Raw genomic sequence first — 21,424 nt, 5'->3', positions numbered from 1 at the left:
TCAGGATGAATTAGAGAAGTAATAACCTTATTTAATCCATTTAAGTAATCCATAACGTCTAACTGCATTAGGGAAATTGGGCAGTAATTCTTAAAGTCTCTTGGGTCTTTACCTTTCTTAACTCCTTCCAAAGTTGTCAAAGCCTGCCTAAATGTTGGTCGCAGTGTGCCCTTCTCTAGTGCCTCACCTTTAACAGAAGTGGAGCAGTTGCACAACTTTAAAAAAATTCTGCTGTTAAGCCATCGGGCCCAGGGGCCTTACCCACAGGCAGGGCCCCCACTACCTCTTTAATTTCCTCTATAGTCAAATCCGCATCAAGGAGTTCTCTTTGATCTTCTGTCAGTTTGGGAAGCCTTAGTGGCTCTATGAAGGAACACATTTCTTTACCAGTAGCGATAGATAATGACCTATAGAGAACAGTGTAAAATTCTTAAAAAATCGTGTTGATATTTACAATTGCTGTAAAAACAGAAATAGTGGAAGCCAATTCCCTCTGTTTTATGTATCTAGCGAGAAATGTTCCTGCTTTGTCTCCTGATTCAAAATAATTTGGCTTGCCCTGAATAAATTAAAACCAACTTTCCGAGATAGAATTATATTATATCGGTATTTAAATTGAGTCCGGTTTCTCAGGCCATCCTGTGACATTCTTCGCTTAATCTCTGTTTCAGCGTGTTTTTTACTTGCTAATTCTAACAGTGCTCTAGCACTATTCCTCTTACGAAAATGAAGCATGTTGTATAATGTGCCCCCTGATCACAGCCTTTAAGGCCTCCAATGTCACCCCTGAGCATCAATTGATCGCCAAGTAATCTTTTTACTAGGTCTCTTTTACCGAAGCCATTCTATATTTTCTGGCTCCTGTAAGAGAGGAGTTACCTACAGAACCTACAGAATAAGAGCACCTTCTCTCACTTTGAGACAGCAGGTATAGGCATGCCCACGCATGATCAGAGATTATGATATTTCCTGTCACACATCCTATAGCAGAGGGAGCCAATAATTTGGACATTCAAAAAACAGTCTTGCCTAGAATATGTATTATGCACTGACGAAAGAAATGTATAGTCTCTCCCAGCTGGGTTAAAAATTCTCCAGATATCAACCAATCCTAAAATCTTCCAAATCCTCTGTAATGTGAGATAGGCTCTAGTCTCTACAATATGGTGGTTCCCTACAGCTTGTAAGTTCTATTCCAAATCTATAAAAAAATGCATTAGACAAAAATAAATACATTATGTGCATATGTTATGCAGAATTAGTTCTTGCCCTTGTATTTCAGCCAGAACTATAACAACTCTTCCAGAATTATCCTTAATTTGTTTAATTAATTTAAAATGCAGGTGCTTGCTAATCAGTGTAATGATCCCTCTACTCCTGCTAGACCCCACACTGTGGAACACATATCCTATCCATCCTCCACACAATATTTCAGATTCCACAATCGACATACAGTATATCTCATCATGTTTTTTTAAGACTTGACATAACCTTCCTCCTCTTGATGAATCCAGGTAGAGGAACGTATAGAGCTCTAGTTAGATCAGTTAAGTGGTGATGACTTAACACAGCTAAATCCCAAATACTCACAGGCCAGTCCATGTGCACCTGAACCTGAACAATGCACAGTCCAACTCCCTTTTAAAGTTAGTCTTTTCTGTCTGTAATCCGTTCTCACTCCACATGCTCCGTCTCCTGTGCACTGCTACCGAAAGAAAAAAAAATTGCTAACCAGAGTCCTACGAAAGGAAATATGTCCAAGTAGGGTCCCAGCCTGTGCCCTATACTAGCAGATCCCACGTTGCACTGACAAATCCCTCCATATTTTCTATGAATGCCATTTCCTTTCGGGGGCATTCTAATGTCTTAACTCCATCCTTGGCGTCTATTTTAAGTCTGGCAGGATACAGGATTCTGAATCTCACCTCTCTTATGAAGCTTTTTCTTACACTCCTTGAACCTGTAACGCCTCATCTGTGCAGCTTTGGAGTAATCCAGGAAAAGCATTATGTTGTTGCTCTGCCAATTCAGCTTGCCCTTGCTTTCCGCCGCCCACAACACCAGGTCCCTGTCCTCAGTACACACACTGCATAGCAGTACACTATACGCCCATTTTAAAGCGAAGGTTGGCCCGTGTGCCATAGTTTGACCACACCTAGTCTAAGTCATTTTACATTCAAAAATAAATGATAAAGATTATATACATTATAACTTAAATAATCGATTTACATTTCCAAGTTTCCATGAATAATAATTTGACAATTTGTAGATTGTGGTGGTTGCTTATTTATTATGTGCAAAGTTAACTTGAATACATTTTAATAATTGCAAGGCGTTGATGGTAATTAAAACAAAAAAGATGACTCAGACACAGATATTTTTCCTTTTCTCATTACTTGCATATTATAGTATTTCAGTATATAGCTCAGATTTTATCTCTTTTTTTTTTTTTTTTCTTTCTCATAGGGAAGGACTTCCTGCGTGCTGCCCAGATGAACATGAACTTTGCCACTTGGGGCCGTTTGATGATGAGCATCCTGCCTCCCTGCAGCTCCATGGAGCCCATGAGCCCTCCATTAGCAGTCCATAACACTGGCTCCCCATCATCCATCACTTCTCCTGCACGGTACGGCTCTGTGACTAAGTTTTTCCTGGTGACTTAAGGCTGTTTTTCCCACCAGCTCATAATTTACAATATGAGAATACGTTACAGATGCATCATTGCATTTCAAGTGTTGCATGCGGTAACTTAGCCTAATTTACATTACTTCCTTTCTTAAGTAGGAAAAATAAAGTAGGCCAAAACAAACAAGGACTGAAAAGGAATAAAATCCAGGCGCCAAATAGAAGGGGGACGTTATTTAATGTATGCTACTGACTACGACCACGTCACGCATTGTAAAGTTACTTTATGAATATAGTTGACATATTACATACCTGAGGGCCAATTTGGGGTGGGTTTTGAGTCATTTACAATCCTGTAATTGTCTCCATCTGTTGTCTGTCACTTTCCGTTTTAGCTTTTATTTGTTCTTCGTTTAATTTCCTTTTTTTCTGTGATGGCTCTGCCCCAGTATCAGCCATAACTTCAACAGATAATTTCTAAAATAAAATTAAAATACAATTAGGCCTATATAAAGAAATATCCTGCTATCTTTTACCTGGCTGGATACTGTAACATAGGCTTTTGCGGTGTTACCCCGAAATATGTGACCCGTCAGAATGTGTTAGTGTAGAGCCAATTTACAGCATAAGTTCTCTGAGAATCTTTTTTGTATCCAAGCAAAATTGGTATTGTTACTGAAATGTCCCTAACCTAATTGATATAACAAACAAGGCAAATTCCTTGTAAGTGCTACTTAGTAGCAATAGATCCTTTTCTGATTCTGATTCTAAAAAAATATATTATCATATCAATAAGTCATTGTCTATACCCAGCCCTATTTGTTAAATAAAAATATGTGAGGCTATAAAGATGAGCTTTATTAAAGGATATTTGTTCTCTGAGCTCCATTGTTGTCCAAAAACTATTAAAACTCATCAATGAGCCAGACCGTTGCACAGGGTGACATGTTCCTTCATCATCATGAACATGTACACTAGTTTATTTTGAGTCAATCCCACAGACACCGTCCTGCTGCCCACAAAATACTCATACTAGAGCAGCAGATATGGATTAATTTGCCACCGAAAATAGTCCCCAAAAAGCACTTTCCCAGCTTTTTAGAAGATTTACAGTACATCTTAAATCCTATTAAAGGCTAGAGCATATTGTTTTCCATCAATTGCGATACAGAAATCATAAAAATCAGTATATCTATGAAATAAGAAAATTTGAAAGTGGATATAACATTCACTCTAATGTGATACAACAATGGTTCTAGGAGTGAAAACATACGAGGAGAATTTAAAACCATGGTTTAGGAGGTGCTAGTTGCTGGAGGAAAACTTAAAATGCAAAACCCCAGAAGGGCTTTTAGTATTTGTTATTTTGTTTGTTTGTACCACTACTTGTTTTGGGGATAGGTTCTTCATAAAGAGGTCACATGGCCACAATATAAAATACAGGTCTGCACCTGTATTTTATATTGTGGCCATGTGTAAGTGTTTTTGAGACAGTAACTTCAAAGAAATTTAGAAATCAACCATACACCAGCACAGTCATCAGACGGCACTAAAACAAGAATAGTGGCAGTAAAATAACTTTTCCTATTGGTTTTTCAGAGATCCTGCTGTGGTTGGTCTAAATTTTAATGAAGAACAACCTGGCAGATCTCCACATTGCACAAGAAAGAACACTGAAGACTCTCCACTACTGGTAAGTGAGTCAGTCTGTCTCAAATGTTTGAACAGTGAGAGCAGTTGAATACCCGTAAAACAAGGGGGTAATGGCAGAAAATATTGACTTTGTATAATATTAAAACTGAGGTAATAATCTAGAGCAGTGGTTTTGTTCCATTCCTATGTTTCAGTTTGTCTCCAATTTTTTTTTACTTTTAGAAAATTCTGTTTTAATTTTCCTCATTTGAGTGATTCAACTGATGTCTGTTTATCTCTATCGTCTGAAAAACCAGTGTCCTGGTGAGAACAAAAGCCCAAATCCCAAGCGACATCCCTCGATTTATCCACCCCCACAGTAAGTCATACCGAGTAGGAACGTGGAAAAACTGTATTTTTGTTTCTGACATGCTTTTTAATCTTTAATATATTTTCTTTATAAGCTAAAACTGCCTAAAATATACATTTACCTTTCTAACTTTGGTAAACTTCACAATTCACATTTAAGTTAACCAGAAGACACTGTAAACATTTTAAATGCTGTATATATTAAATTCATACACTGTGAAATATCTCCACTGTGCAGCTAAAAGGAAGGCTTCCTCTCAGTAGCACATGTGAGTTACAACATGGGACTACAGATAGAAAGTAGTTTTTTTCAGATAATTGTTTTTTGTACATTTTCCCTGGTGTAAAAAAAACTTAATAATAATAAAGATAATACATCACAGTGTAGCTGGTCAGCAATTTTGAATTTAGAAAATGTTCTTTCTTCTTCGCTAAGCTGGATGCCATTTTAAAGAATGTAGATTTAGTAGTACTCTTTGATTCATGTTTTGAGTGCAGAAGAGAACACAAAAACAATTAGAAAATGATAATGGGTAAGGAATTCTTCAGTTGCAAAATATTTGTGCACTTTTGACTCTCATGTAGCAGGGACGCAGGACTTCAGATGGAAGACTTCAACTGCATTTCAGTTCTGGGAAGAGGTCACTTTGGTAAGGTACGCATCTACTCTAACTTGTTCTACCCGTAAAAATGTCAATAGTAGCATTTTAACCAGAAAAATGAAGGTTAAAAGGGTGTAAACTTGGGGGTTGACCATGCAATCACATCTTCCCCAGTCCAAGGTTCTCTAGGAACCTTTGTTGCATGTTATCACCCAATCTCTCTCTTGCCTCATTTCCTGTAGCACCTGTCTGTACTCTTTAATAAAGACAGATGTTTTTAGATATGAATGTTAATATGCATCAAACTTTCTCCTGTACCAAAGGTGCTGCTAGCAGAGTATAAGAAGTCAGGCAAACTGTATGCCATCAAAGCCCTGAAGAAAGGAGACATTGTGACACGCGACGAAGTCGACAGGTAAGCAATCCTACAACTAGTTGACTTAATACGTATTTAGGACACGGGTTAGGGTTAGGGGATAGTTCTGCTAAAAGTGGACAGTGCAGGATGTGATGCACACGGAAATCAGTTTAAATCTGTGGTTTGTAGTCCATTAGTTTTTGTGGTAGGGTCAACACTTCTTTGCCATTGGTTGAGGCTGCAATTCCGGCAGTCAGAGTTCACCAGAGTTGAAGTTGAAATGCTAGTGAACATGAGGCAAATATTTGCCAATGTTAATTTTGCGCTTGAGGACCATGCCCTTATAGTGTCAAATCTTCTTTCCACTACTCTGCCATAGTCCTAATGGAAAGCATGTAAATACAGTATGTGACTGCACCAGGGGCCCATATCACAGAAAGGAGGATGAAGTTAGTCTGCCTCTCTTTGGGTAACCTTGTTTTACTGAGCCTAAGTAATCAGTGATCCTGGATAACTGGTATCATGACGTTGATAATTAAGTAGCTCTGTTAACTCTGCCAATCCAGCTAGCATTGTGTTCATGTGAAAGTTGTCAGAACCATGAATGAAAAAAATTAAGACAGGGAAGATTAAATAAACTACAATTCAAACTTAAGCTACAAAGAGAACATTAGGACAGTGTGGTCCTAAATATAGGATAGAACAGGAAATCAAAATAGTAAAAAATGATATTGATGAAATAAACAAAAGGGAATACAAAAGAAACTTGTTTTTCTCTAACAAAAATATTGGGAAGCATATTAAGCAACAGGTCAAGTGGCAGACTTCTGCAAAGGAAAATTAGGACTACAAGTTACAGCAATTCTTTTGTGCCTACAGCAATTAGACTGCACAACAATAGAGTTAAAAACTCTTAGTCATTTTAAACTATGGGCATACTGTACTGTATATATCAACACTCAACTTTTAAATACATGCTTGTCATGTTTCCTCAATGTTTTTATTGTCTTGTCTGTCTTGCCCTTTTTTTTCTGACTTTTAATGTTTTGTATTTATGTTTGTAATGTTATGCAGTAGGCTGTAGAACGATGGAGCGTGTAATGGTGACCACATGAATTTCCTACTTGTGGATAATAAAGTTTACCTTGACCTTAACCTTGACCTTGAAGTTGGTGGCAAAGCATCAAAGCAACAAATGGCTTTCTTGTTCTTAAAGTATTGAAAAATGCCTAATTGTTACAAAGGCCCAGAATTTTCATTATTAACCAGTTCTTAAAGGTGTTTTGTCATAAAATGATTACAAATATCCTGAACATAAAGTGTATAATACAGCATTTATGCTGCGTAGAGTTAGGCATGTTTGCAAAATGCTTTTGAGTTAAATATGACAAATGTCTTTGTGTGTCTGTGTTCAGCCTCATGTGTGAGAAGCGGATCTTTGAAGTGATCAACACATCACAACATCCTTTCTTGGTGAACTTGTACGGCTGCTTCCAGACTGCAGACCACGTGTGCTTTGTGATGGCCTACTCCCCCGGAGGAGACCTCATGACACACATTCATACCAGCATCTTCACTGAGAAACAGGCCTGGTTAGCACACATCACTCTGTAAAGTCCACCGACAAAAATACAGGATGTTGCTATTATATCCATCCCTTTCTCTCTGTTTTAAGGTTTTATTCTTCATGTGTGCTGCTCGGCCTGGAGTTCCTACACCAAAACAAAATAGTTTACAGGTGAGTCCTTCTCAAACTGCTTTCAAAACAGTATTACTTCATTCTTTGATGAATGTTGGGAGCATGTTGCATAATTTGATTTGTGTCCATCTGTCAGGGATCTGAAGCTGGATAATCTGCTAATGGATGCAGATGGTTTTGTCAGAATAGCAGACTTTGGCTTGTGCAAAGAAGGTAAGATTGTTGTTTTTCAAACTCTTATGCGATGAAAATGTTTTACCTACCATGGCAATAAGTCTACAGTGATTTCCATATCATAGTTGGTACAGAAGTGTTCATCTCATGATAGGATTTTGTGTGTGTGCAGGCTTAAAAAGTGAGCACCTATTCTTGTGATGGTATAAAGTAACTTTTTTAAATAGTTTAGTAGACATATGTGTGTAGAAATAGGTGTGTGTGTGTTTAATCACTGTTTAATTTGTCTGTAGTGATATCTAAGTAAGGCTTTACTGTGTGTAGGCATGGGCCATGGGGATCGCACCTCAACATTCTGCGGCACACCAGAATTTCTGGCCCCAGAAGTGCTGACAGACAACAACTACACCCGCAGTGTGGACTGGTGGGGGCTGGGGGTGCTCATCTATGAGATGCTGGTGGGGGAGGTCAGTATAAACATAACCAGTAATTACCAACCTGAACAATGCAAAAGCTAGGCAGGCAACTGCTCAGGGGAGCATGAGGTGAGCTATTTAAATTAGCTGTATACACATACATACACTTCGTTCACAGCAATCCTCTCCAATCAGTACCAAAACATCCCAGTTAGATAGTAAATGTGGTAAACATTTTATTTGTTAATTCTTTACAAACATTCACAGAAAGAAACCAAGCTGACCTGTCTTGTTGCCAAAATTTGGGTGTAGTTTGCTAGCTCGAAGTTTCTTGTTGTTTCCCGAAGCAAACAGAGCGGAAATGAGGGACAGGCAAGTCTCTTGGAAATGTACTTCCGTTGATGCAGATTAGTGTCCATGTCAAGTCCAACATTCACTCTCTTTTAGCTCTGTTTTCTACCAACTCCTGAGGGAAAATTAGTCTCTTTAGCTGCTAAATGCTTCACTATGTTCACCAACTAGTCTCTAATGGTATCTGCCTACTGCTGAGCAGGTATTGTACTGTCGTTTTTTAGAGCTTTTTCGCCCAAAAACTGATCTTGAGGCCCCATTTTGTAGAAGGTCCCTGTGTCAAAATCGAGTTACTGTATGTATTCCAAATATGTTATGTCCCAATAGAAATCAGGGAGTAACCATTGGTGTTTAATGGCTGAAGGAAGGATGGGAGATGCTTGTCAATGGTACCGGGGACAATAACACGACAATTGAAAATGAATGGCAAAGTTGTATGGTAAAGTGCTTATTGTTATCATAAGCAAAAGGTTCACAAGATGTTGAGGAGGATGGGACCTGGAGGTTTTGATAAAAACATTTAATTAATTTAACAAAACTAGGCCTAGCTGACCTCTAACTCTTCAAACCAAAAGTTTGCTGTCAGCCGGCACAACAAATGAAAAGAAGAGGAAGTTGCAGAGTCTCCTGCCTCCTTTATCCAGGGAGCTTAGTGAACACAGGTGTGGTCACTCAAGCAATCACCAGCCAACTTGGAGAAGAGAGGGAGGAGGCACACACACAGCAAAAATACAAAACCATATTTAACCCCCCATAAATACACAGGGGCTGCATTTCATAACCCTTAAATTGCCTCCTTGAGTCCTCCACTTGTCTCCCTTACTCACGTCTTAGTCCCTCCCACCGAGAAGGCACGGGAGAGACGCAACAAGCAAATGTGTTTTTAGAGTGATGAGATGTCCTTTCCTCTGAAGCGTCACATGAGTTTGTCCGCTTTTTGGGCGGACTTAGCAACTCCTTCAGCTGCACGGCTTCCAGAAAGGCTGCTCTTGTGTATCCTCGCCTATAGCTCCTCGATTATCCCTCCTCGATGCTCGTTCCTCGGTCCTTAGGGCAGAAATAAGAGCTTTGAGACGGCCTTCGCTGAGGAGGGACAGAACAACTTCAGGTTCAGCCGAGGACTGAGGAGTCAAGGAGCCATCAAATAAGGGTTTAAAAACGGCACGTACTAAGGAGGGCCGTTGCTGCTTTTTTGAAAGGAAGCAAGCAGATCATTCTCTTTCTGTCGAAATTGGACACTGGAACAGTGAGTGCAGTGTTCAGGGTCCTGGCAGGTTCCCTCCCTCCCTCTATCTTTAGGCCTTCAAAAAGCAGCCTCCCGGTTGCAGCGGCTGTGTCTTCCTCTCCAGTGTATTGCTTGCATTCGTAAGCTGACGCACCTGACGGGGTTCCTGCTGAGCTAAGTCAAGTCGGCTAACTGGCAAAAGGGACACCTCTGGCAGGACGATTTCATAGAACATAAAATGTGACCTATTATGAGGGAGCAGGCAGAGACCCCAGGCAGGGCTTTTGTCCTGCCCGCGGCCTCTGCAGCCAGCGCAGGAGGACCGTCGCTGTGCACAGAAGATTTTTGTTGGCCTTTCTGGGTGTGCCAGGGGCTTCAAAGGGGTGAGAATCTCTGAACCTCGGCCACCAGTGAAGGTTCTGGCATGAGACCAGGAGACCTCTACGCAAGGGTGCAATAAGCTGCGCTGTAAGCCGTGCAGTAATTCCATTAAGCTGCGTAGTAAACTGCATAATAAATCACACATTAAGCTGCACAAAATAATCTGCGCAATAAACTGCGTGATAAATTGCGCTATAGCCTAGTAGTAAATTGCTGTAAATGATCTCTTGTGACGAGGTCTCCCACCTTTTCATAAAGCTGGTGAAGACCCTCATCCAGTAGAGGTTCCGAGGACAGGGACAGGGACCTCCTTGGCTAAAAGTAGCCTGTCTGGGGATCTGCAGGCTGGGCTATTTCTTGGTCTCCAAGCAGGACAACAGATGTAGTCCTTTTCTAGATCTCAGGGGGCTCAAGCAAGTACCTTCTCCCCCTGGGACGCAAGATGTTGACGGCAAACCATCACTACCTCAGGGACCCGCACTCCCAGATACCACTCTGGCAGGGTCACTGGCTTTCCTGAGGTTTGGCTTCACGGGCCGGATGTTAAGTCTCAGGTTCTGCTTTCGGCATTTCACTAGCTCTCCGGACATCACCGCTGTATGGAGGCAGTTATTGCACTCATAGGCAGTGAGGGCTAAGGATCCTCAGTCATCTCAATGATTGGCTAATTGATGGGCCTTGGAGGTACAATGCAGCTATCATGTGGATCTTTGGCTTTTAATTCTGTGTGAGTTATGTGGTCCACTGTGGTGTTTATTCTTTCTTTTATTCTTTCTATATTTTATATTTTTAAACTTGATGTTTTTATTTTTGTTTAAATAATTTTATATTAATTGTTTGTATGTTCTGAGTCTTCTGTGCAGCACTTTGGAAACTTTGTGTTTTTAAATGTGCTGTAGAAATAAAGTGGATTGGATTGGATCTGCTCCTGGAGCGCATTCAGAGCCTGGACCTGCAAAAATGGTGAGCTCCAGCCTTCCCAGGTATCAACTTTCCTGTGCATGGTTCTGGATTCCAGGAGGGCGACGTGCCCCATGTACTAAGGCTTAGTCCTTGCCGCAGCGGCCCGGGTTTGGTACCTGCAGCCCTATGCTACCTCTTATGGCTCAGGGTCTGCTTTATGCCTTTCCCCCTTCCACTCTCCTCCAGCCTCTTCTCTGAGAATTCAAGCTGACGGAGTGAGACTTCATCTGGTGGCTCCTCTTTGCGTCCACATGATGTAGTTTTGGGCTATTCCTCCCCTCATCCAAAGGGCGCCTTGGAGCCCCCGCTCCAGAGGGTCTTGCTGTCTCAGGTGAGCGCGAACCATTTCCGCCCCTTCTTGCAGGGCTCAGGCTGGTGCCTGGCCCCTGACAGTTACCACATCCTAGCTTTGGGCTTGCCAGGGCCTGTGGTGAGGACAACACAGGAGGCCCAGGCCCATTTACAGAACCTTGGGCTGGCTCCTTGTAAAGTACAGCCATTGTGGGTCTGTTCCTGGAGTGCATTCAGAGCCGGCAAAAATGAACAAAGAAAAGGTTTGGGCCTCAATGTGTTCCTTGAGTTGATCTTACATCTTGTAATCTCCTCCCGGCAGCCCCTCTGCCTTTCAGGCTTGGCCTTTGCAACTTGCTGGGCCTTGACCTGGTTTATGGTTTCATAGTGTTCTTTTTAGAACAGTTGGTTATTAAACTATCTGGGCTTGGGCAGCACTGTCTCCTTACAGGGTGTCTTAAAGAGTTCCCCGAATATGTAACGGTGGAGAGAGAGTCTTGATACGATAAGAGAAACACAGCAAAAATACAAACCCCTACATAACAAATGCCTTTTAATATTTCCATTTATACTCTGCTTACACGGTAACCAAATTATTTCAACCTAGCTGGTGGAGCTAGCTCATTTTGGGTTAATCCAGACCTGGTGAAGGGCCATACCAATTGTAGGCTTGCATGATAGACCACAACAGCTCAATTTAACAAAATTTACACTCACTGGAAATTGATTGGATTTTGTCAGTATGGCCAGAAAGAACCGGTACAGCGAAAAACAATGTATATGTGCGCATGTGATTATTGTTTTAAGACAGACTTGAAAAATGGGAACCTATATGCAGGAAGTACAACAAAGTTTATTAAGATCTGTAGACACCTTCCAAATATGTATCCAATATTTAGCTAAAATGCACACACTAACTCAGGTGATCTACCTGTATTATAATATAACCACAGGTGGAACAGAATCTGTATTAAGTTTCTGCTGCTCTCTGTTGTCTTTCAGTCTCCTTTCCCAGGTGATGATGAAGAAGAGGTGTTTGACAGCATCGTCAACGATGATGTGCGCTACCCTCGCTTTCTTTCTCCTGAGTCTGTGTCCCTCATTCAAAAGGTTGGTTTCCCATCAAATGGATTTTATTACATGAGTTTCTACTGGTCTTTTTAGACAAATGCCTCATTCTGAATGATCTGAGGCTTGTGTGTCCCTCTTCTGTGTGTACTGACTCCCCTCACTTTCTCTCACTGTTGTAGCTGCTGCAGAAAACCCCTGAGATGAGACTCGGAGCAGGAGAGGAAGACGCCTCGGAGATCAAAAGACACAAATTCTTTCAGGTCATTATCCAGCCAGGCGCTGCTAATCATCTTGCTCTTCACTTCTTCATTACAAAACAAGTATCTGACTGACTGTTCTTTAGAGCTTTAACTCAGGACAAATACAGTAACTGTACTTCAGCTTCAAAAGACAAATATTTTCTTTAGTTCTTTATCTCATGCATTTTTTTGTTTGTTTTTTACTTCAGTCCTCCGTTTGCCTTGATGTAGTAAAGTTCTACTGCCCTTAGACATTTCTTAAACATTCACATTTTCACAATACAGCTTATTTGAACTAACAACAAACTAGAATCAGTAGAATATCAACTTTTGGAAACCTATAGGCATCGAACAGTTGTGTGCTGCAACATCAGAATGAATGGGATATTCACATCAGTTGTGTACTAAGTTTATTGGCCAAGTTCGAGAGTAAGAATGCCACATTTGTCTTCATGTAACATTTCCCACTTCCCACTTTTATTGAGATATTGATGTGCCGTTAATGTGTACAATATTGCTTACGACAGCCTAACACAAGTGTCTGCTAGTTTAAGACCGACACAGTTGTCAATTTCCCATCCAGTGCCCGCGTCGTTTAAATAGCAAATGCACCTGCGCCCATCTGTGTGCCCATGCGCTGGTCTTACAGGGAGGTGTGTTCAGGTGCATTCTGGGCGTATTGCTATCTTGAGGCAGCGGGAAGTGATCACGTCATTGACCAACAAAAACCTGGTCTACAGTCAATAGCGCAGCATTTCATTGTTATTTTAACAGCAAATTAGTAAAATGTGCTTAGGCTCATGCACAGCGCACACACAGTATGTGTGTTACACATACAGGTACAGCAGCACACAAACATGCAAAAGATTACAAATAAAAATATTACGGTGTGGTGTGGAGGTGAGGAAAGATTTAATGAGAAAAATATTGGACCACTATTGGAAGGGTCCTTTTTTAGGAGGTATATGTATGTATGTATGTATGTATGTATGTATGTATATATATTATTATATATATATATATATATATATATATATTATATATATATATATATATAATTAATATTATAATAAAAAAGATAATAAATATAAATAGATAAAAAAAGAAGAAGAAAAGATAAATATATATAGAGAGAGATACACACACACAACAACGTCAGGAAACAGACAGGACACACATCACATGACAAATAACATTGATACAGTAAAGGGAATGGACTAAGGCCAAAGATGAAGCCTCCTTTTTGCTCAGAGACCAAGGATCACAGACCAAATGACTTTTTTTCATGACTTGACCAAAAGGACTGCCAAGCACACACAGGAAAGGCAGCTCCTGTTTTTAACCCCCTTTTTTCACAAACCTTTAATCAACAGAAGCTGAGAAACCAGTCCTGCCTTTTTCATGTCCACACAGTTCCAGGTTCACATCATCTCTATGCACACTAACGCACTAAAAAGTCCTTCAGATACCAGTGACCGGCAGCTGACATGGACATTGATAAATGAACAATGACACAAAAAAAAAAATATTAAAAATAAGAAAAGAACATGAAGGCCAAACATACATTATACAGTACAGCAAGTATTTTGAAAGAAAGGAGGAATATACTGAAAATAGGAAATAACAAACACAGCAATATGTAGAAACAAAAAAGAAAATAAAAAAATATAAATAATGACTTATACAAGGAAAGCTTAATGAAGATGTATTTGATGTATAACAGTTGTAAAAATATCCATGACAGTATGCATATAATTCAAATAACACACATGAAAATATACAAATGGAAATATTATTACTTTATATAAAAAAGAAGAGCCCAAAAAATGGAAGATGCAATATAAAATACAGCTATAATAGTGACAGTACATTGAAACAGTAGCATCTTGTAATGCCCGGTTGGATTAAATACAGTGGAATATATAAATGCATGGAAAATATAAGACAGATCCTTTACAGTATTAAGGTAAGAAAAAGCTGCTGAATCAAGTGGACCAAACTCAGCAGTAACAGCAATGTATCACATGAAATGAGAACAGAATTAAGCTTTCTACACTAAAACAACAAATAAAATTTTATAACAAACAATACAATAATACACTATAGATTTGGATTTAGTGCATGAACCTAACCAATATAATTTATAAAATGAATGGTTTATGAAGCATATGTAATAAAATAAAGAGTTGAATGTAATAAAAGAAGTAAAAACAAAATGATATGAAATATGTTAATAATGAAAGAAATGAAGTGGAATATAGCAGGAAGGCATGAAAGACAAAGGACAGGGCTGCATTAAATCCTCTAAAGCCTTAAAATCAATTAGTAAGGTGCCTGTCTTGGGGAAATGGTACTGTATACCTGAATGGCTGTAAACAATTGTTAGAATAAGGGCTGTAGTGCTGTTAACCTGCTATTCAAACTGTTAACAGCTACATGGGGAGAGGAGGAAAAAACAGGAAATGTGGACTGTAACAACAGTGCAGGGATGAACCAATGAAAGATATGTTGATATGAACGGAAATGTGGGACAACATTAGCGTTTACATAAAAGGTAAACCGCACACAAGGATAGTTTATCTCTCAACTTTGTGGTCAAGCGTCTGATCCCAAAATCCAGGAAGGTTGTTCGTGAGTGAAATTCCTTCCCGCGTGTTAATGCTTGTCATGTGTCACTAGACTTGGTCGCTGCCCTCCCTGAAGTACACCTGTTCCCACACCACTGTGCCCCACACGCAGAAGAAACCCCAAAGGTTGTGGAAGGTGCCACGGTCAAAGGGGTTTTCATCAGCGCCGCAGTGCTTGAGGTAGGAGATGCGGTGGCGTGACATGAACTCCCAGGTGGTGGTGTTGAGAGAAACCAGGTAAAGGTGGGAGCCGAGCAAGAGCAGCACAATCAGCGAGAGCAGAGCCACCAGCACGGCCACGGCCAGCAGCGTGCCATTGGCACGCAACCACAGCTGCCATGTGGGTGCGTAACTGAAGCCCGTCCTGATGAAACAAGCAATAAAGAAGCAATTTGTGGAGGCTATGCAGCTGCAGTATAAATCTGCCAGCGCAGATGATTGGTGGCCGTGTTGTACTCACCAGGCAATGTGCAGCCCCCACAGCAGCACTAGCAGCTGGACAGCAAGGTAAAGCACAAACCAGCGGTGGTTCCTCTCACCCACACAGTTCTCAATCCAGGGGCAGTGATGGTCGTAACGCCGGACACAGTGCTGACACGTCTGGCAGTGCTTTGATCTCATTGGCTGCTGCTTGGAATAAAGGTCTTTGCAGTTAGAGAAACATAAATATATTTTTCTATTAAAAAACAAACTTTCATGCTATGTGGATCGAAACCCTGTTGTTTGAACACTGGTTAACAGCCAGGCCTGATTTGAACTAGCCCTGGCCAGTGTTCTGTAAAGCCAATGTGTGTGCAAGAAAACAGCTGCTCTTGCTCGTCAGCCTGGAAAACAAGTTGTAATGAGATAACTGAAGCTGGAGAGATCTCATCTGTGTTCATGGCTTCACCATCATAAAACTGAAATATCAAAGGTTTATGTCAGTGTGAGGAGAAGAAAAAGCTGCATGCCAGAATAAAACATGGAAATATAACTGAGCTATTCAGAAAGCACTTGGATAATCTTCACTTGTGATATTTAGAACAGAGATACACTTACAGACCTGGTAAAGCAAAAATAAATGGGTGTGAGTTTGTGAGTTGGTCACACCACAGAAAAATGTGTTATTAACCACCCAGCCAAATTTATTCTCTGCTCTGGGATGCTTAAGGTGCTGAGCCAAAGAACGAGCTGCTGCGCAATGCGCATTGACAGACTCTTGTTTGCACGCGCACAAACGCACGCATGCACACACACACACACACACACACACACACACACACACACACACACCGTTTCCAACAAGTATTTTTTGAAATATATAATGTTTTTATAAAGAAATCACAGATTTTGCTTTAACCTGGACTTCTTTCTGACTTTTTTGCTGCTGTCCTATCTGGTAAATTCTTTTGATTTTTGAGTATCACAATAGGAACAAATGTTCCTCTCTGAATCATGATCATTCATAATGGAAGCTGAGGACTAACTGGTACAAAATACACCAGATTTGGTCGTCGTCGGCTCGTGTGAGTCAATTAAAAGACCTGTCAATCGATTTGAGAGTAATATCAGGTTCCAATCTAGTGTTTACATGTTTCATAGAAGGGTTAAACTTCATATTACATTTGGAACATGATTGTACTTTTAATTGGCTTGGATCTTACAGAAAGAAGGAAAAGACTAAAGACAGACATACAATCAATTCCTGTACACTGCTGTACACAGTGACCTGCCTCCTTAAATAACTGCTGTGCCTGTATCATATGTTGTTTTGTGTTCACTGGAAGTGGTACAGGTGTGTAACATAGAACCGTGCTGCTTGGCAACCCATCTGTTATTCTATACTACTGAGACTCTTAGTTCTGTAGAACTTCAAGTGTCACATTTCAGCCTGGCACCACAGAAAGACGACAAATTACAAACACCATGTCTACAGACAATCAATCAATCAATCAATCAATCAATCAATCAATCAATCAATCCCACAGGCTCAGAAACCCAGTTTTTACAAAAAATTAAATCTTAACTTTGGTTGTGTTTTTGTGACTGATGGGAACACCAATCTTTGACATTGGTCCAGTATTAAACGAGATCGCTGCAGTCGGCAGCGGTGAAACAAGCTACAATGTAAAAGATTGGGCACACCTTCAATTTACGTCCACAAAAAGTGCTTGTTTTACCACTGACGTGCTCAGATTATTATTCTAAGTGTCTGACAACATTCAAGAAAGGAACCCTACAGAGGTCTGCCTTTTTGTTAGAGTAAGACCTGTTTGTTAAAGAATTAGATTATTTTTGTTTAACATGAAACTGAAGAATCGCTATCGCCAAACCTACCAGATTGCTGCTCCAACAACCAGCACTCTAGTTTGGTTGAAATAAACCCTTAATTTACCCCTTTACATGTGAAAAGATAACCTGACTCCGCCTGATGGATTGCTTCACATTTGCTCGGCATATCCATCTGGGAACTTACCATTGGAGAACTTTTGGGAAGAGGCGAAAATACTGGTTAGCTGATTGGATAAACCATCTGTCTATCACCACCTATGTTGGTGATATACGGGCCAAATCAACCAATCAGATCAACGAAGCGTATGAAAATACAACCAGAAGCTAGGCTACCCCTGCTGCTGCAGTAACGAGAATTTAGGAATGAAAGGCACCCTTTCAGGTTCCCGGTCCATATTCCAAAAGAAGGATCCAAGAGAAAAAAGCATTAGCGAGTGGCTAACAGAATTAGGGCTACCACTGTCTGAAAATACTGGTTAGCTGATTGGATAAACCATCTGTCTATCACCACCCAAACCCGCCTCAAAACAAACGCTGATTGGTCGGTTGTTTGGTGAACGGCTCCAAATTTTCTCTATCTCAAGATGCCAGACTGATCTGCGAGTGGAAAACTGGAGCTCGCAAGATCAGGACGGTCTCACGAGGCTAGTGAAAAGAGGCTGACTTTATACATGCTAAAGTATTGTTTATTTAAATGGAGTCTGGTGGGGTTTAGTTACAGTTGTCTCGCTCATTAATGGACCAATTTTAAAAATTTTTAGATTTAGATTAGTCACTTAGACACAAATGCTTGGGAAAAAAACTAAATTACCCTTTAACTCAAGATTCTTTACTTCATCTGACAGTCACCACCAGATATTTTATCATTAGGTTATCATTTAAAACACATGAATAAAGTTCCATTCTTGACAAGCGTGAGTTAAAGCCCCTGAAAAGTCAAACTACTGTTTTCTAAGTCAAGACTGAACCGTCACACTCAAATATAACAAGATGAAAATATGAAATCAAGCATAGAAATTGACCAAAAAGAAAGTTAAAAAAACTGACTTTGACACTCTTTCTGCTTCAGAAACCTGTGTGTGTTATCCGTATCAAAGTGTTCTCATCGCACCAAATGCTTGCTCTTGGGGGATGAATTGTTGGGTCTCTGTAAATTATAGAGTGTGGGTTAGACCTAATCTATCAGTTAAGTGTCCTGAGATAACTTCTGTTATGATTTGACACTATAAATAAAGTTGAATTGAATCCTGAAAGAACAACCACATGCCACATGAGCCCATGGCAGCGTGATGATACGGTGTGAAGGGTACCTGCAGCAGACAGTGGCCACAACGGCGCTGCCGAAGGGATTTGGTGGTGGGTGGGATCATGTCCTGCTGCTCCTCAGTCACTCCCAGCGTGAACTGGCCAAACACACAGGACAAACTGGTCAGGGAAGCCACTGCATATTTTCAGTTCAAGTATTTATCATGTGCTTATTTGTCATTTACAACAGGTCTGATATACCCAGACTTCTGGGTCTTTATCAAAAGTTGTTTATCAGAACTGGTGTATGGTATGGTAATAGCTCAATAAGATTCAGATAGTTTATGGTCATTCAAGCAGATTAAAAACATGAAGGAACAAAATGTGTTACTCAGACTCTTAACTTAACTTAAAGGTGCACTATGAGTTCCTGCATGATATCACTTCTGTTGACGTTCCAAGTAAATACCAAACAAAACAGAGCAAGTTCGCCCCTCCCCCCATGTTTCCGTAACTGTCATGACTAACTCTTTTCTCCCGAGACCGGGCTTTTTCACGGTGTGTTCAGGGGGCAGGCGGCTAGCGGATCAAGGAGAGATGCCTACGATTTGAGACAAAAATGAAATTGCGCTGAAACCATGCAGGAACTCATAGTGCACCTTTAAGTAGCCAAACACTACTGCACACTCCTTTTCACAAGATACTATGAATTGCATAAACCAACACAAACCACTAACAATGTTAGATTACTCCTAAGATTCCATAAGCCTCTTCCCTGGCATACAAATGTAGCCTCCTGACTGCAAAACAGGGATGCATCAAAAGCATGCAACACCTGCATTGCAACACAATACATCTGCAATGGCATGAGGAAGCAGTACATGTGTCTCAGGTCAGGGAGCCAATCCTTTTAAATAAAAATAAACAAAATTGTTATAAGACAACAAATAATTGTATGTGTATATTTAATATTTTAAATATAATTTTGTTTGGTTAATAAAATGATTGCAATGATTTAGAGCTGCAACAATTTGTCAACATTTTCACTATTTTCTGACAATTTAAAGACCAACTGATTAATCGAAACAATTACCGGCAGATGAATCGATAAATAAAATAACCGTTAGTAGCAGCCCCATGATGATTAGTATAGTTTTTTTTTTTTACACACGCCAGTATCCCTAAACGGGTGTCCCAGACATTATCAGCCCGTTTTTAACCGTCAACATCTACTCAACTGCCTTTATGTTACCAAGTAGGCTCCTAGTCCCAGTCAAACCATTACAGCCGCTTCTTTGACTCCTGACACCAACCATTTTGACAAAGATTTGTGATATGGCTAAGGAGAGATATATATATATGGATCATTACTCACCTGTAAATCGCTGTCATCAGACAAAATGAAGCCTGGGTCCATCAGAGAAACGGCGAAATAGAGCAACACCGACACCAGCACCAACAGGACGAAGAGCACAGGCTGGACAAGCTGGCCTGTCTCCTCCTGCTTCCTCAGCTCTAAAAACCCCCAAAACAGCAAACTATGCTTTAATTCAATAATACATACTGTAGTCCTGCTGAGAGGTCTCAGGTTCCAAAGGCTTGCCCTGAAGCAAGTTTATTTCATAAATCATGGCTATTAAGTTAATAGCGTTAATGCCAATTAGGGCTGGGCGATATGGAGAAAATCAAATATCACAATATTTTTGACCAAATACCTCGATATCGATACCACAACGATACTGTAGTGTTGACTAATGGTGCTTTCACAAAATATTGACACAATGAGAGTTTTGATAAATAATCATCAGTAATGTGGATATAATGACTAAGTGGGTAAAGGCAAATAATAGAACAGTTACAACAATCTGGTAAGTTCAGAAAATGACATAACTTTACTGTAATGCAGCCTTTAAAACCAGGAAAAGACAACACATATGCCATATTACAATATTACGATATCCAAAACCTTAGACGATATCTAGTTTCATATCACGATATCGATATAATATCGATATATTGCCCAGCTCTAATGCCAATCTGGACAGTAACCTTAGTTTTCTTTCTCAGATAACATCAGGATATGGTATTGCCATTATACATTAATAATGTGTAATGGCAATTACACATATTATACATTACTTTAAACCTACAGCTACACATAATGTAAAGCTATGTATCATGTAAATGTATGACAGGCTTACCTGTATCATGTAGGAAGAGTATTAACGTTATGACCCATGTCAAAATCACATGAGCTGTTCTTACCAGAAACCCTGAGCCAAAAACATTTTTGAACATGGTCCTATACTAGCATGTTAGAGCGTCCATCGCTATCTTTAGATGGACCTGGATGTTCGGTTCAGAGTGACCGGATAGTCGGTGTGTAACGATAGTAGCCTTAGCTAATGGCAAAATGATATCCAGCACGTTAACCTAAACAACTAGCATTCCTGAAACATAAAAAAGCGTCCCGTCAGAAAGCTAGCGTTAGCTAACGTTAATGTCGCCAGGGCATTAACTAACACTAGCGCTAGCCTGCGACGGTTCAATCTATTTGGTTTTTCATTTGTGACTGAGCCAAACGCTGAATATACAAGTAAAAATACACAATATTTGAGTTTAAGCTTGGTTCGTTCTAGCATTCTTCTGCATTTATTTTGTTGTTGTTGTCGTCCCTGTGCAGTCTCAGCTGTGATTGGCCAGCGCCGGTCACGAGACAGCCCAGGATAGAGTGGCCGGGAGGGACATTAAACGCAACACTGCCCCGAGATGATAGATCAACCTCCTCCTCAAAAATGTAAAACATTCTCAAACTTATCCTGAAAAAGTTGAAAAATAGCTATTGGACCTTTACGTTAAAAAGGTAGTCGAGTATGACTTCACTA

The 21,424-nt window shown here is 40.2% G+C and overlaps 2 protein-coding genes across 2 annotated transcripts in view; one reads left to right on the top strand and one right to left on the bottom strand.

The window, feature by feature from the left end:
* Positions 1–12,504, top strand: part of pkn3 (protein kinase N3) — a 54,408-nt gene extending 41,904 nt beyond the window's left edge. The window contains exons 11-21 of the mRNA XM_039779799.1: positions 2,467–2,626; positions 4,225–4,318; positions 4,575–4,636; positions 5,212–5,281; positions 5,552–5,643; positions 7,002–7,178; positions 7,262–7,324; positions 7,422–7,498; positions 7,784–7,926; positions 12,089–12,196; positions 12,337–12,504. Coding sequence (XP_039635733.1) covers positions 2,467–2,626; positions 4,225–4,318; positions 4,575–4,636; positions 5,212–5,281; positions 5,552–5,643; positions 7,002–7,178; positions 7,262–7,324; positions 7,422–7,498; positions 7,784–7,926; positions 12,089–12,196; positions 12,337–12,489 — 1,199 coding nt within the window. The 3' untranslated portion in view covers positions 12,490–12,504. The remainder of the gene's footprint in view (positions 1–2,466; positions 2,627–4,224; positions 4,319–4,574; positions 4,637–5,211; positions 5,282–5,551; positions 5,644–7,001; positions 7,179–7,261; positions 7,325–7,421; positions 7,499–7,783; positions 7,927–12,088; positions 12,197–12,336) is intronic.
* Positions 12,505–14,707: 2,203 nt separating this feature from the next.
* Positions 14,708–21,360, bottom strand: zdhhc12b (zinc finger DHHC-type palmitoyltransferase 12b). The gene is made up of 5 exons (XM_039779798.1): positions 20,741–21,360; positions 19,915–20,054; positions 18,605–18,697; positions 15,484–15,650; positions 14,708–15,387 (listed from the first exon to the last, which is right to left on the bottom strand). The coding sequence occupies exons 1-5, from the start codon at positions 20,835–20,837 to the stop codon at positions 15,072–15,074; spliced, it is 813 nt and encodes a 270-aa protein (XP_039635732.1). The 5' UTR covers positions 20,838–21,360; the 3' UTR covers positions 14,708–15,071.
* Between the last annotated feature and the right edge of the window lie 64 nt (positions 21,361–21,424).

This window comes from Perca fluviatilis, chromosome 17, assembly GCF_010015445.1.
Source record: "Perca fluviatilis chromosome 17, GENO_Pfluv_1.0, whole genome shotgun sequence".
Taxonomy (NCBI): domain Eukaryota; kingdom Metazoa; phylum Chordata; class Actinopteri; order Perciformes; family Percidae; genus Perca; species Perca fluviatilis.
This window is presented reverse-complemented; position numbering and strand designations above follow the sequence as displayed.

What these genes read in the sequence shown, in the direction of transcription:
- zdhhc12b (XM_039779798.1), bottom strand. Translation starts at nt 20,837, where the DNA reads ATGTTCAAAAATGTTTTTGGCTCAGGGTTTCTGGTAAGAACAGCTCAT. An exon ending in ACTCTTCCTACATGATACAG is followed by an intron (nt 20,055 to 20,740) that starts GTAAGCCTGTCA and finishes GGGGGTTTTTAG; the next exon opens with AGCTGAGGAAGCAGGAGGAG. An exon ending in CTGATGACAGCGATTTACAG is followed by an intron (nt 18,698 to 19,914) that starts GTGAGTAATGAT and finishes GTGTTTGGCCAG; the next exon opens with TTCACGCTGGGAGTGACTGA.